Source organism: Motacilla alba, chromosome 20 (assembly GCF_015832195.1).
Source record: "Motacilla alba alba isolate MOTALB_02 chromosome 20, Motacilla_alba_V1.0_pri, whole genome shotgun sequence".
NCBI lineage: Eukaryota > Metazoa > Chordata > Aves > Passeriformes > Motacillidae > Motacilla > Motacilla alba.
In genome coordinates this window covers 12,132,476-12,147,383 of record NC_052035.1, presented here as the reverse complement: position 1 = coordinate 12,147,383, position 14,908 = coordinate 12,132,476, and the positions used below count along the sequence as shown (strand labels likewise).

Here is a 14,908-nt window from a genome sequence, read left to right as displayed (position 1 = left end):
TGAGTGTTTCCTGCTGTTTTATTTGCTTTTCAGATGCTGTGGATTCAGGGAATGTACTGGGTCTGGACTCTCAGAGCAGCAGAACAGCAGAGTTTGAACTCAATGATTGGGAGCTTGCTGCCTGGAGGAGTCTTTGGAATGTCTCAATCCTGAAGTAATTGCTCTGTGTCCTCTCACTCCCACGCTGATCTTATGTGTTGGCATAGCACTGGACCCTGAGCCTGTATTTTCTGTGGCTCAGGAAAGAGACTCGTTAAAGTTGGAGCCTGTGTATAGAGTTACTCTCCCATCTGTGAGGATGCACGACCGACCTCTGCAACAGATGTTCCTACAACTTTTATTTTTCAATAAAGTTTCTGCGATGTCCCTTCAAAAACCTTACTCTAGGGAAGTGTTTTTTTTCTGGAATTCAGCCTGGGTTTTGGGATTTTTTTGTTTTCTTTTAGGTGTATTTCCATTATATGCATCAGAATTCACTTTTCCCGCGTAGGTGGAAGATTGCACAGCCCTTCCCTGCTTTCCTGGCTGCCGATCAATGAGCATCAGCTTCCCCATGCACCGAACCTGTCTGAGCTCCAGGAGCGTTCGGACAACGCTCCCAGGGACAGGCTGGGATTGTCGGGGTGTCTGTGCAGGGCAGGAACTCAATGATCTCTGTCCTTCCAATCAGCATATTCTGATAATTGCCCGCTGACCAAACATTAATAAGAGGTGTTTGGCAACTACTGAAAGATCAGAATAATCACTTTATTCTGCTCCAACCCACCGTGTAAGGGCACTATGAAAAGGCACCAGGAGAGCCCTGTTCGCTCAGCGCCGCGCCCGGAGCCTGCCCGGGCCGTGCCCGGCGCTGCCCGCGGCCGTGCCCGGCGCTGCCGCGACACCGGCGCGTCCCCGCCCCGCGGAGCCGGGGCCGGGCCCGGGGCGGGGCGGCGCGGCCGGGCCGGGCAGGAAGATGGCGAACGTGCAGCTGGAGTTCCAGGCCAGCGCGGGCGAGGCGGACCCGCAGAGCCGCCCGCTGCTCGTGCTGGGGCAGCTGCACAACCTGCACCGCCTGCCCTGGGCGCAGCTGCGGGGGAAGCTGCAGCCGCGGGTCACCGAGGAGGTGAGGCCGCGCCGCGGGTCCGCGCCCCCTCAGAGCCCGGCGGCGCCCGCGGGGCTCCCGCGCCGCGTGTCCGCCCGGCCCGGCGGCCTCACGGCTGCCCCGGGCCCGGCCCCGAGCGCCGCTGTGCCCCGGGCACCCCCCGGGCCGCGCCGGCCCGAGCCTGTTGCTGCGGCGAGGCCGCCCGGGCAGCCCCCGTGCCCACCCCGGCCGGGGAAAGGCGCTTTGCCCTCTCTGCGCGATCGGGGAGCGGCTGCAGCGAGCGCTGGGAGCCCCCTCCCCGCCCGCAGCCGCTGCGGTGGGAGCTGCGGACCTGTTTGTTTAGTGGTGGTGATGGCTTGTGGTAGGATGATAAACGTTTTGCATTGCGGCTTTTAGGTCGCTAGATGTTTGGCAGGGGTTTTTATACAGGGCTCCCCAGTGTCTTAAGACAATATTTACCCTTCTTGGTTTTATTTGTTTTTAATTAAATTGCTATGTGAAATAATAATTCGGAGCTAGTAAATCATTCCTCGTATTTATCACCAGGAAAACTGTCTCAAGTTAAGAAAGCTCTGAACCAGCCTGTGTGCTAAACAGTGTGGTTTTAGATTGTAATTCATATGGCTTAAAGCAGATGCTCGTAATGGAAAGTACGTTTATATTTTCTGGTTAATGAGCAGGTTTGTCAAATTTCCTGTTTCTTTTCACTCCAGAGGTTGTTGTGCACAATTTCTTTGTTTCAGACACCTAAACCCCTGTCATTTAAAAGTGCCTAAATACAGCAGGAGCGAGGTGGGAAGGAAAGTCTGGCACAGTTCTTTGTCTTTAAATCCTTCTTTTCTCCCCAGGTCTGGCAGTCGGCTCTGAGCACGCTGAACCCCAACCCCACGGACAGCTGCCCCCTGTACCTGAACTATGCCACGGTGGCCGCGCTGCCGTCCAGGGTCAGCCGGCACAACAGCCCGTCCGCCGCGCAGTTCGTCACCCGCCTGGTCAGGAACTGCCTGCCCGGGGGGGTCAACAGATGCATTGTTGTAAGTGGCTCTCGAAATGCTGCTGGTGAAATGTCTGGCGAGTGTTTTCTCGACTTTTCCGGGTTGTAGCTGTCTCCAAGGAGACTGGAGGTGGACAAGTCTGACTGATATAATTACACTGACATGAGTGGTTTTGCACTGGCATGTAGGCAAGACCTGACTGTAATGGCTTGTGCATGCTCAAGCACATTAGGAGGAAGAAATTAAGGCTGGATTCGTGTGGAACATCTTCAACCAGGAATGCCCATGCAGGATGAACTATTAGTGGCTTTTTCCAAACTAGGATTTGGGATGTCAGCACATGCTTCAGGAGGTTGATGTAGCCTGAGTGGAGGGTGTTACATCTGTATCACAGAACCCATGAGATGTGCCTTGCTTGGGTTGTTCAATGAGTTTTAAAAGTCTTGATGCAAATAATGCTCCAGTGTGAGTCCTTTGCAGCACTAGCTCTTGGACTTCTTTGGTCATCTTCTATATGAGCCTGATGAATTTATTTGTTTCTGTGGGTTCTCCAGTTAATGTCAGATTTGTGGGTTGTTGGAGAAGAGTCATACAGTCAGTGTCAGTGAAAAAATTTAATAGTACTCTTCACTTGGGAAACTTATTTGCAAGAGTAATAACTCTACTTAATTTTTACCCTTGGAAAATGTTTACCTGAAACTACTTTCCATTGGTAATTTCTATAAAGAACTTCTGAAAAATAATCTACCTGTTAATGAACTTTTGGGTTAATACTAGCCACATTCTTATACAATTTCTGCCTTCACATTCTCATAGAATTCCTGTCTTTGTTACGTTTGTTTTGAGCACATTTTGGTGATTCCCGTGCCTTTTTTGGTCCTGATCTGCAGGCTAACCTTTCTTAATTGCACTGGTATAATTACAGCAGTCCAGCTCCCTTGTAAGGATGAACTAATTGCAGCAGTGTAATTCATTTCCATGAAATGAATTGCCTTCATTCGTGTGTGCATTCGGTGAAATGAACCGGACCAGTTCACTGGGCTGCTTTCACACTGCCTCTGTCCCTGCAAAGCACCAGGAATGAGCTTGTCTTGGGCGGTGTGATTTCCCACCCAGCTCCTTTTCCCCCTCTTCCCCAGCAGTACCCCAGGTGACAGATGTTTGAGTGCAGCCTTGCACAGGGGGTAGCGTGACGTGTTTTGCTGCTGGCTGCTGTTGCAGATGGTGTGTGAGCGCTCCGAAGTCTTCGCCTCCGCCTGTGCCCTGGCCAGGGCCTTCCCCCTGTTCACACATCGCTCCAGCGCCTCCAGACGCACAGAGAAGAAAACTGTCACAGTGGAATTCTTCCTGGTTGGCCAAAACAACGGACCAATGGAAGTGGCAACGCTTAAAGTAAGATTTTGGGGGTTTTCTGTCATCTTTTCCTTCAGTTTGTTGTGTGTGCAAACGCATCTGTCTCAGGCTGCCTCTGGAATAGGTGTTGTATAATTATCTTAGCTCAGGGTTGCTTGATCAGTTCACAGCATCTGTGAGTGGAAATGCTGAACAGATTATTGCAGCAGATGCTGAGGATGTTACTCAGAATTTACATTTCAGGGGTGGAAAACACCAAACAAACAGCATAGAGAAAAAGTCTCCTCTCTCACGTGTATCGCGGATGCAAACTCTGGTTTTAACCTTTAAGATTACACTGCTTCTGCTGTGTGGGCTCTCACTTTCTTCTACCCAGGCAAAAGCTGTGTGACTGTGCAGGTGAATGTCACAGTGAAGTCATTTAAAGTCACTTAACAGGGATCACACATGGCCTCTGCTATTTCTGTCGGATGTACCTCTTTGGCTGAGTTTTTCTGGCAGAACTGTGGCCAGAAACAAGACTCTAAGAAACAAAACAGCTTGGAGATGAGCTGTACATGACAGTGAAGTATGTCCAGGTCATCTTTCAATGGCAGAAAATCAAAGACTGTTTCTCTTGTTTGACTGTTTCAGAGAGGAAATTCCACTTCAGGTAACTGTTGGCATGCCAGGTCATTCTTCTTCAAGATCCATAAACTTAAAAGCTATTCCAAGATTTGCAGTTAATCTGTTAGGGACCTCCCTGTCAGTGCTCCAGGTTCTGTGCTTTAGTACAGATGGATGCTTCCTTAGCTGATCAGTCAGTGAGGTTACAGAAATCCCTTAAAACTTTTGGCAGTGGGTTTGACAAAGGGTATGGTGTTGCTGTATTTGAAATTCACAGAATTGCAGCTTTAGGGGTTTGGGTTTTTTTCAGTGTGCTTGGTCCTTACTCTGTGAACTGATTTGGCCCCAGAAAATGGTGCCAGCCCAGTTTTCAGCAAAGTGGCAAAGACAGGCGTGCTGAGAGTACAACTCTTGATCACTCCATTTTTCCATGCCCCAAATCAGAAAAAGCATAGCTGGTGTCAAAAATAGTTCCTTCAGATAGGTAGATTCCAAACCACTCGGGTTATTTTTAACTTAAAAACAAAGCTGCAATTATTTCTACCTCCCGTTTTTCCCCTTGATGTCAATGCCAAAAATATTACTGGCTTCCTCTTAGCTGAGTTTGCACCCCTTAAATTCAGCCAGCACCAGACAGCTAATGCAGAGCATGGAAGAGGCATGTGGTAGGACATTTTTATCTAAACCTCTCCCTTGGCATGTTGTATTTTACACCTACTGCATTGTACAGAGTATTTTATGGTGAGGACTAGCAGGGATTGTCAGAGCTTTGCAAGATTAAAGGCTGCCATTATCCAGGTTCTCTGGAGCACTCTGGAAACACAAACACAGGCACAGCTTATTTCTGGAAGTCATGCTGCTCCCCTGGGGCTTGGCCTTGAGCTTAGAGCACCTCCTTTTACCTGCATGGCCCTGACAGGGAATCACTCCAGACAGAGCTTGGCTCCTGAGGAGGTCCTTCCCCCTTTAGGGACAGTAAAGCAATCAGAAGTAATTGCAGGCAATTGGGCCCCATTCCAAAGCAAGCCAAGGTTTAGGAGTGTGCTGGGATACAAATGTATGGAGTCCTTAGGCTGGTCTGGCCAAGCCAAACTTCAGATACCTCAGCATGAGTGAGTGAGTGTCCAACACCTCAGATTCCTGTGAAACCCATCTTGACTCACCCTCGTACCGTGTGTGGTCCTCAGTGTAGCGTGGCTCCTGGAAAGCTTGCACAAAGTTTCTTTCCCCCAGGTCTTAGAGCTTCAAGTTGTTAGTTCATGGGAGTTAAAAGTTGAAGCTTGGTGTCTGGTGTCTTCATGGTCCTTCCTTTGCCAGGAGGATCCTTCTGTTAGGAAACAGCCTTGGCTGCTTGACCATTTTGATTCTGTCCACTCTTGCTTGGATAAGTTTTTGCTCAGTCCAGGTGAGGGTCAGTCCATTTTGCTACAGAAATCAGGGCACAGTGCATGTTTTACACAAACATGGAATATTCCAGTTTCCCCATGGGCCTGCCATATAGAATGTCTCACAGCAGTAATCTTTATTTCCCTCAGCCCTCTGCCTGCCCTGTACAAACTCTGCAGTTTCCCATGTTGCAGATTACACAATCTCTGCAGGTTTCCAACCCCAGCAGCCCATAAGCTCGTTGTGACTTCCTGAATTAGCTGCCTCTTATCTTTCTTTCCTCCATTTCACATTGCCTTCTTGGTCTCCCTTTGGTAATGGAGGAAGATACTAATTTTGCAGCTCCAGTTTGCTCAGCAAAAGAATACAGCTGCTTAGAAATTAAAGCACATAGTAAAATAAGCTGGACACATACAAAAAATAATGGCTAGCTTGGCTGACACTGTTTAACCGTGCCTGTGGTGGTGGCAGTTAAGCATTAACATGCTCCAGAGGAACCACACATCTGGTGTTGGCTGCAGAGGGGTAAATGCAGAGCTGTGCCAAAGCCCAGCCCCGTTCAGGTGTCCCTTCTTGTGCTTGCAGTGCCTGGCCAGTGCCACCGAAGGGGTCCGGCTGGCCGCGCGCATCGTGGACACCCCGTGCAACGAGATGAACACTGACAGCTTCCTGGAGGTTGGTCGTGCACCTGAGGAGTGACAATTGCTAATTGGAGCTCCAGACTGCTGTAATCAAGCCCTAGTGTTGCTGTCTCTCAGTGCAAGCTGTGTGTCAGCAGGGGGAAGAAAATCCAACCGGGGTGCTCAGGCTCTTCCTTTGGCCTTTCGTGTTTCATAGAACTGTGCAGGGTTGGAAGGAGGCAGAGTTTACAGCTTGGAGTAGGGCACTGGGAAGCTGAAAAAATGAGTTCTTCATTTGGTCACAGCACTGGATTCTTGTCTTAAACCTGATGGTGACCAGAGTTACTCAAATCATGGGACAGCTGACATATTTCCAAATGAGTTTTATCACAAAGATCTGGAAAGCTGTTAAGAGTGAAATTATTCCTGTCCTATTACATCATGATCCAGTAGAGTGAACAGTTGTCCTTTACCTCAGAAGATTTCTTTTACTGGCAGAGTCTAAAGGTCAAATTTATATTTCGTGCCATAGTAAGTCAAGGATGTGTCAGTGGAATTGAGCCATTGGAAAAGGAGCACCACTCCCAAAATTGTGAATGTTTGTTTGTGTATGCATGCAAAAATCACAAAAACCCCTTCACTGGGTGCCCATTTGTGTGGAAAGGCTCAAATGTGTCCTGATGATTGATTGACAATGTCCTTTTTTTGAATTATTAAGGAAATCAAAAAAGTTGGCAAGGATCTTGGGATTACTCCTACCATTATCCGAGATGAGGAGCTGAAAGAGAGAGGCTTTGGAGGTACATCTTGTTGAGTATTACAGTTTTTTCTTAGCAGATGACTGGAATGTTCTGCCACTGTGATGTTTCATTTGCACGTTTTTGAAACTGTTTCATTGCCCGTAGCATTCCAAGAAAATACCCACAGGGGCTCCCTGCAGTCTTTCTTCCCCACAGGTTTAATTCTCTGTTTTCCAGGGATCTATGGGGTTGGAAAGGCAGCTCTGCATCCTCCAGCCCTGGCAGTTCTCAGCCACACCCCCGATGGTGCCACACAGACCATTGCCTGGGTGGGCAAAGGTATTGTGTATGACACTGGAGGACTCAGCATCAAGGGAAAGGTACAGAAACCCTTGTTCTGCTGCTGCCTTGGCTTACGCTGCTCTTTTCTGATGGAAGCAGTTCAGATAATGTCTGTAGGAAACAAAAGTACCTTTTTGTTGAATTAAAGGCTTGCTCTGTTGTCATCCATATGGACACAAGCTATCAGGGGAGAAGACCAAATGGGATTCAAAGACCACTGCAGAACAATTCAATAGCAACATGATATTTTGCCCTTTAAATATTGCCTGCTGAAAGGCAGAAAGTAGGAACAAAGATGTTTAATTTCTGATTTCAAAGATAGAAGCAAAAGCCATTGGAGTTGGCCTTAGTGTGAAACTTGTAAACAATGTTTTTTTTACTTTTGTAACAATTTAGCAGCCCAGGTTTAGTATCTTTCAGTTGCAAGACCACCAATAAGCAGAGGCACATGTTCCTTGTTTGTGTTGATGACAGCTGAGCACTGTCAAAACCAGTCTCAGAAGCATCAGAAACACTGGTTCTAGTAGGCATTACTGTGAAATTCTCTTTCAAAGACAAAAAAAAATTCTGTGGTTCTGTTTAAACAGACTACTATGCCTGGAATGAAGCGAGACTGTGGTGGAGCAGCTGCTATTTTGGGTGCCTTCAAAGCCACTGTAAAGCAAGTAAGTAAAATGTGTTAATTGATATCATGTATCCCAGCACTGCCAAGGAGCTTGGATATATTCCCAGAGACAGAGGCCTGTCTAATCCTGAAGTTCTGACCTGCCACTGCTCTTAGGGAGCTTGAGCCACTCTGCTCTTCCTGCTATTTCAGGAAAATATTTCACATCTTTACTGGGATCTTGAGAATTGTGAGAAATTCCTCGAGTGCTATTTTTTTTTAAGGGTCTTCCTTGAATTTCAGAGTTTGTTCTGTGGACTGAGTGGTTTGTAGTTCCTTGAATCAGGTCTATGCTTGAGTTATCCAGTGCTGATTTTGTTTAAGCTGTGGGATTTGGGGCAGCTGTTGTCACCTTAGCAAAGAAGGGGATGAGTGACTCTGGGATATGAAGTCTTTCTATATTCCAAATCCTGTGCCAGGTCTAATATTAACCTAGTGGGTAAATAGCAGCTCTAGTGTCATCAGGAGCTGCTTGTTGGTTTGCTTCTGTGGCCACAAAGTAGTGGGGGAGCTGAGAAGAAGCCAGTTACTGAAATATGAAGAATTACAAATATTCCTATTGCACTTTAACAATGCAAGCTGGGGAAAAGTGGCTGCTGCCAATAAAACTCTGCCCTCTCCACAAATCCACTGACTGAGTCTTGCTGACAGAGCAGCTATTGCCTCCAAGGAGTATCCAAAGTTCAAAAAATATTTACTGCTACAGATTAATGCATAGATCTGATGGATGCTTTGTCCAGGGGCTGATCAGTGCCAAATTCCCATTTCTCAATAGTCTAGCTCTGTGCCTTGGCCCTAACAGCATGTTTGATGTGGAAAGATTGTAAACTTCACAGTTATCTGCTCAGAATTAAAATTGAAAACAGATTTGTGAGCTGCATCTCAGGCAGAATAACTACCTTGCATAACTGAATCCTTCAGAAAGTTATTCAGAGGTCTGCAAGGGACAAGAGCTGGAATGTAGAGCTTTGGGATAGCCATGGATGGGGGACATCCTTTCAGCCTTATTTCCAGAGTACTTCTGTGTGTGATTGCCTGCTCTGAGAGAAGTTCCACTCACAGTCACAGTAGATGTGAGCACAAGTGATCTGTCAGTTCATACACAATTACTGCAACAGTGAATAAACTGCCAGTGATGTGTTTGGACTGGCTGAGCCTGGAGACATCTTTATATGTAAAAACAAAAGAATGAACTCACTGCCTCATTTTACAGGCTCGTGTGAGAAGACCTGTAAATGACATCCCTGCAGATTATATGTTTAGACAGGCAGTGGGAAGAATTTGTTGGTTTCAAGTCTTTTCTCTAAATGCTATTTAAAGTCTATTTCAAGTCTTTTTTTTTTAATGCTTTCAAGAATAAAAGAAAGGGGAAAAGGTTTCACTGAGCTATGCTTTGTCACAGAGACTGAAGTGGGAAATGTGTGTTGGATAGAAAGCTCAGTGGGAAAAGGGGCAGAGGTTATTTTCCATCTTCATAAAATATCTGCCTGCATGCTGTTCAACAGTTTTACAACATGATTTTAAAAGGCTTTGAATGGCAAAATTAAACAAGTGGTTTTTCCTAGAAAGATGCATTTCCTCCATTGTGAGCTTTCCAACACAAGGGAGAAGAGAAAAAGATTGACTTAAATTTTTGATTTCTTTATTGTTAACATAATCCTGCATGTTAGACTAGTGAATCCTGCTTTTGAAGAGCTGCAGGCAGAATGAGCTTCAGGAAAAGGCAGCTGATACTGCAAATAGATTTTCACTTTTTGACAGTAGATTAACAACATGTCTCTCTTGGAGGAGAAAAATGCAGTGCAGTGCAGTGAGACTGAATAGTTGGGTCATGGAGGGAAGGTCCATCTCCAGCAATGCTGTTTGCCCACCAGCTGGGCTAGAAACTGGAATTACTTTCTGGCTTCTAAATGCTGCCTGTTATTTTGAAAGTTTTTGATTGATGGATTTGCCCTTTAGACTTCAGAACATGAGCTGATTCAGCAAGCCCAGATTTCTTCAGCCACAGACTTTTATCAAGAGATTAAGAGCCAGGTTTTCCCCCAGAATTTGATGTTGTTAACTATCCCAGTTAAGGAGGAACAATGTTTTCATTTGTTAAATGCTGCTGACTCCCTGTCTGTTCCTAGAATCCCTCCACACAGTACAACTGCTGTATAAATAACAGAATCATCATCCATTTTAAAATACCATCCATAACCACATAAGCCCTTGACTTTAAACCTAAATTAAAACATTATGAGATAAACTAGAAGAGTGGAGGCTAAGGAAAAAAAAACACAACAAAACAGGTTAAAAATGCTCTGTGCTTCCCATCAAGAATGACACATTTTAAAAACCCAACTAACACCCACCCACCTGTCCAAAAACTCCACCAGATTTCCTTTGAAAACTGTAGCATTGCTGTCAAGGAGTCTTAATCCCTCACTGATTTCAGTCCCAATGGATCAGTTTGATGTGAATCAAAAGCCTTTTCTCTCCTCTTGTTGTTACAGGGGTTTAAGGACAATCTTCATGCTGTTTTTTGTCTGGCTGAGAACGCAGTGGGACCACGTGCAACGAGACCTGATGACATTCATGTTCTTTACTCTGGAAAGTAAGATTGTGTCTATCCCTTTCCCATAAACAGAAAAAACATCATTTTTCTGTTAATCTGACAGCCATGCAGATTGTGAAGCTGTCTATAAATCAGCTTCCCTAAATATTGATAATTGCACTTCAGACATCCATAGTAGTGAGTTTGAAGTGTGCTTAGATTTTCCTGTGGAGTATGTAGAGATATATCAAAATCCATGGATATCATGAGCTGCACTTCCCTTAAAGCAGTCAGAATTTAGGTGGTTTTTGTAGCAGAACCAGTTTTCTGTGTCCATCTGCTGCTGCACTGTGTAACAAACCAGCAAAGACAGGCCACCAGGGGATGAGAATCTGTTTTAAGAACAGATGTTACTTCTTAGGCAGTGCTTTGTAGAATCCCAGCATCACACAAGCTCAACAAGCAGAGCCTGCCACGAGGGCAGCACTGTCCTTTCCCTTTTCCTTGTGTGCTCTGTCTGGATGCTGGGAGCTGGGGAATAGCAGCCCTACAGACCTGCAGAGTCAAAGGAGAGAAGCACGTGAGGTCTGAGGCTGCTGTCTGAAGTTTTCTAGTCCAGACAGGTGAGTCCTGACTTGCAGGCTGAAGCAGTGCAGTGTGACATGGCCTCTGTTCCTCCCAGAACTGTGGAAATCAATAACACTGATGCAGAAGGGCGCCTGATCCTGGCTGATGGAGTCGCTTACGCCTGCAAAGACCTTGGGGCTGACATCATTCTGGACATGGCCACTCTTACTGGAGCTCAGGTACAGCACTTCACATTCACAACTCAGCTTCTCTTCTGTTCTTCATGCAACTTTTTTTGCTTTTGCATACTTTAAAGTGGTGTTCTGATGACATCAGCAGCTGATACAAGCAGGCCAGTACTCCATGTTTGCAATTCCATTTATAATTACCAGAACTGATTTGTTAATAGTGATCAGGATTTTCTTCTCCAGGAAATAGCTTCCATTTCAAGTCATACACAGAGTGGTACAAGAGTACAAATTTAACACCATTATTTTCTAGCACTTGTTCTGTTTTATACAAGGTTGTATTGATGAGCAGTGGTGGAAGGTGACTTCTGCTTTTGTCCTTTACCTCACCAGGGAATTGCTACAGGAAAATACCATGCTGCTGTCCTTACCAATAATGAAGAGTGGGAAAAGGCTTGTGTTAAAGCTGGCAGGAACTGTGGAGATTTGGTCCATCCTCTGGTGTACTGCCCTGAGCTCCACTTCAGTGAATTTACCTCTGCTGTAGCTGATATGAAGAACTCTGTAGCAGTAAGATTTCTTTTTTCTTTTAGATTTCTCTATTACATAAAAAGATGTGTTTTCTAGACAACGAGCTGGCCTGCTGAAAGCTCTTCATGGAGACACCTTTTAGAACTGGCCCGTATTGTCCTGGTCTTCAGGGTGCTTCACCTGGGGCTCTGCAGGCATCTTTAGGGTCAGTTTTAAACAGGGTGACCTGCTGCAAAGGTGTCTTTGGGCTGTTTGCCTTTTAAACATGGCCCTAAATGAATGCTGAATTCCTGGATGGAGACTTTTAGGAGATCAAGATGGGCATTCCTCAGCTCATACATCACCAGCAGTGAAAGTAGCTGGGACTGCAGAAACCAGAAACTGAGGACCAGAAACTGCAGCCTTGGAATTGCTGCAGCTGCTTTTGATGCATTTGAGAGTTCCAGTGTGCAGTGAGGTTCCAAAAGCACTGCAGAAAGGAGTGTGGGCAGGAGAGGAATTGAGCAGGGCCACCCTGCTGCTAGGAACTAAGTCAAGGATTTACAGTGAAGTTGGTTTGGAGGACTGTTCTGGGCCATTTCATAGCTTCGAATGAGATTTGTGTATCTGTCTTTCCTCTAGGCAGAATGAACCTTTACATTTTCTCTGCTGGTGAGACCAACTCTATTTTTATTGCTCCACAGGACAGAGACAACAGCCCCAGCTCCTGTGCTGGGCTCTTCATTGCCTCCCACATCGGCTTCGACTGGCCGGGGGTGTGGGTGCACATCGACATCGCTGCTCCCGTGCACGCCGTGAGTGTCCCTGCCCCTCCTGGGACACAGCTGGGACACACAGCTGGGACACACAGCTGGGACACACAGCTGGGACACAGAGCTGGGGACACACAGCTGGGACACACAGCTGGGACATAGAGCTGGGGAACACAGCTGGGGACACAGAGCTGGGACACAGAGCTGGGAAACACAGCTGGGGACACAGCTGGGACACAGAGCTGGGGAACAGAGCTGGGACATGCAGCTAGGGACACACAGCTGGGACACACAGCTGGGAAACAGAGCTGGGAAATACACCTGGGGACACAGCTGGGACACAGCTGGGACACAGAGCTGGGGAACAGAGCTGGGACACACAGCTGGGACACACAGCTGGGAAACACAGCTGGGGACACACAGCTGGGGACACAGAGCTGGGACACAGAGCTGGGGGACACACAGCTGGAGAACACACCTGGGGGACACACACCTGGGGGACACACTTGGGGACACACAGCTGGGACACACACCTGGAGAACACACCTGGGGGAAACACACCTGGGGGACACACACCTGGGGGACACACACCTGGGCACACACCTGGGACACACTTGGGGACACACAGCTGGGAACACACCCGGGGACACACACCTGGGGGACACACACCTGGGGGACACACACCTGGGAACACACCTGCTGCTGCCTGCAGGAGCTCTGGGTTGGGTCCATCCAGCTCAGAGGAACAGAAATAGGTGGAGAAGGGTCCTTTAGAAAAGCACTGGCTCGTCACTGGCTCGTCTCTGTTGTGAGTTTCTTGGTTTGGTAGTTTCATCTGTTCATATTTTTCGTTTTGGTTTTAGGATATTCTAACAGCCACTTTAATCAGTGACATCTTTATCTTTGTGAGCATTGACAACTTGCCTGGTCTCTGTTCATGGCAATAATCCCAGCCTTCCATTTTCAGCCATGTTTTTTTAAGATGATTGACCAGAATTGATCATCCTTCCAAAAATATGTTCCCTTTGGTGGAACTTGTGTGTATTCTTTTTTTTTTTTTTTCTAAAAACCAAACCAATTCACTCCACTTGCTTCTTTTTTTTTTTTTTTTTTAAACCAGTTTATTCAGCTCATATTCCAAATCCAGGCTCAGGCTGGGTGGGAGATCCCCTGCCCTGAACAATGCTGGCTCTCTCTACCCACAGCTCAGTGGGAGCTCTGTTCTCATGTGTTAGTTTAATCCAGCTGGGACAGATTCCAGTGCTGGTGAGGATACAGCAGCACAGACAGGGGCTGGCTGTGGCTGCTGACCACCACAGCTCTCACAGTTGGATCAGTGGCCAAATTAGAACGAATCCAACTCCTCCAAGTGTGAACTGTGTGGTTTTGGTTTTGTTCTAGGGTGAGCGAGCTACCGGCTACGGCGTGGCTTTGTTGCTGTCCCTGTTTGGAGGGGCCTCTGAAGACCCTTTGCTGAACCTGGTGTCCCCCCTGGGCTGCAATGGGGACTCTCCCCCTGAAGAGATGGAGAGGGACTCCAAGAGACGGCGCCTGGTCTGACAGAGCCCCAGCCCTGCCCTCTGGGGTCACCTCACTTTGCACTGATCTGTTCTCAAGCAATGAAATGTCACATGTCAGAAATTTTCTTTTTTTTTATTATCATGATAAGATTTATTACTTGTTTCTGATAAAAACAGCCGGATGTATTGTTTAGTTTGTTTTTTTTTTTTTAAATTATTGGTGCACACAATTGCTGAACAATATCAGTGGTGCAGAGTCCAGGTTCAACTAACTATATCAGGAAGAGGCCATGTCCTCCTCTGAGCTCCTCACAAAACCTAACTAAGTGCATTAATGCATGAGAATCTCTCTCTAGTCTGAAGAAGCAACTGCAGCTATTGCTTACAAAGCCTTCTGAATTACTTATTATATGTGAGGTTTTTTCAGACATTTCTGCAGGCCCCACTACATCTCAGAACACAGGACAAGGAAAAAAACTCAGTAGACTTGGCTTATTCAGAGACAGTTTAGCTTAGCAGCAAAGGAGATGTAATGAGAAAAGGCCTATAGGTGCTGTTTCTGCATGTTTTAATGTTCTGACCAGTAAAATCAGCAAGAAGGGTTCAGAACATATCTCTGTGTAATTGTTTCACATACAAATTACAGAATGTATTCATGTTAAATGAGGAAAACAATAGAGGGACTGTGATTGAGTAAAATCAGTTTACAAAGCAGAGTGGCTTCTTGCCACTTAATAAATTTATAATTATTAAAGAAGCTTACATATCCCATGTGGTGTTTTGTGGTGTTATTTACATTTCTGAGAACACTGAGTGCTCCAAAACTTTGTGTACACCATCATTGCCCTGCTCACATTCCTTTTCCCAGCACTCGGAGCTGAGAGGGGAACAGCTTGCAGCCAGTGCTTTGGGGCAGTCCTGCAGAACTTTCTGATTCACTTCATTTGATTCAGCAGCAGTCAGGGGAGCTCAGTGTGAGTTTCTGCACAAGCCACAGGGAGCTTCCAGGCCCTGGTTTGGCTGG

The 14,908-nt window shown here is 46.5% G+C and overlaps 1 protein-coding gene across 1 annotated transcript; it reads left to right on the top strand.

The window, feature by feature from the left end:
* Positions 1–909: 909 nt before the first annotated feature.
* Positions 910–14,655, top strand: NPEPL1 (aminopeptidase like 1). Its single transcript, XM_038159293.1, has 12 exons — positions 910–1,105; positions 1,933–2,118; positions 3,301–3,471; positions 6,010–6,099; positions 6,763–6,844; positions 7,022–7,164; positions 7,714–7,791; positions 10,286–10,386; positions 11,009–11,132; positions 11,475–11,651; positions 12,296–12,406; positions 13,766–14,655. The coding sequence occupies exons 1-12, from the start codon at positions 956–958 to the stop codon at positions 13,922–13,924; spliced, it is 1,572 nt and encodes a 523-aa protein (XP_038015221.1). The 5' UTR covers positions 910–955; the 3' UTR covers positions 13,925–14,655.
* Positions 14,656–14,908: the final 253 nt, after the last annotated feature.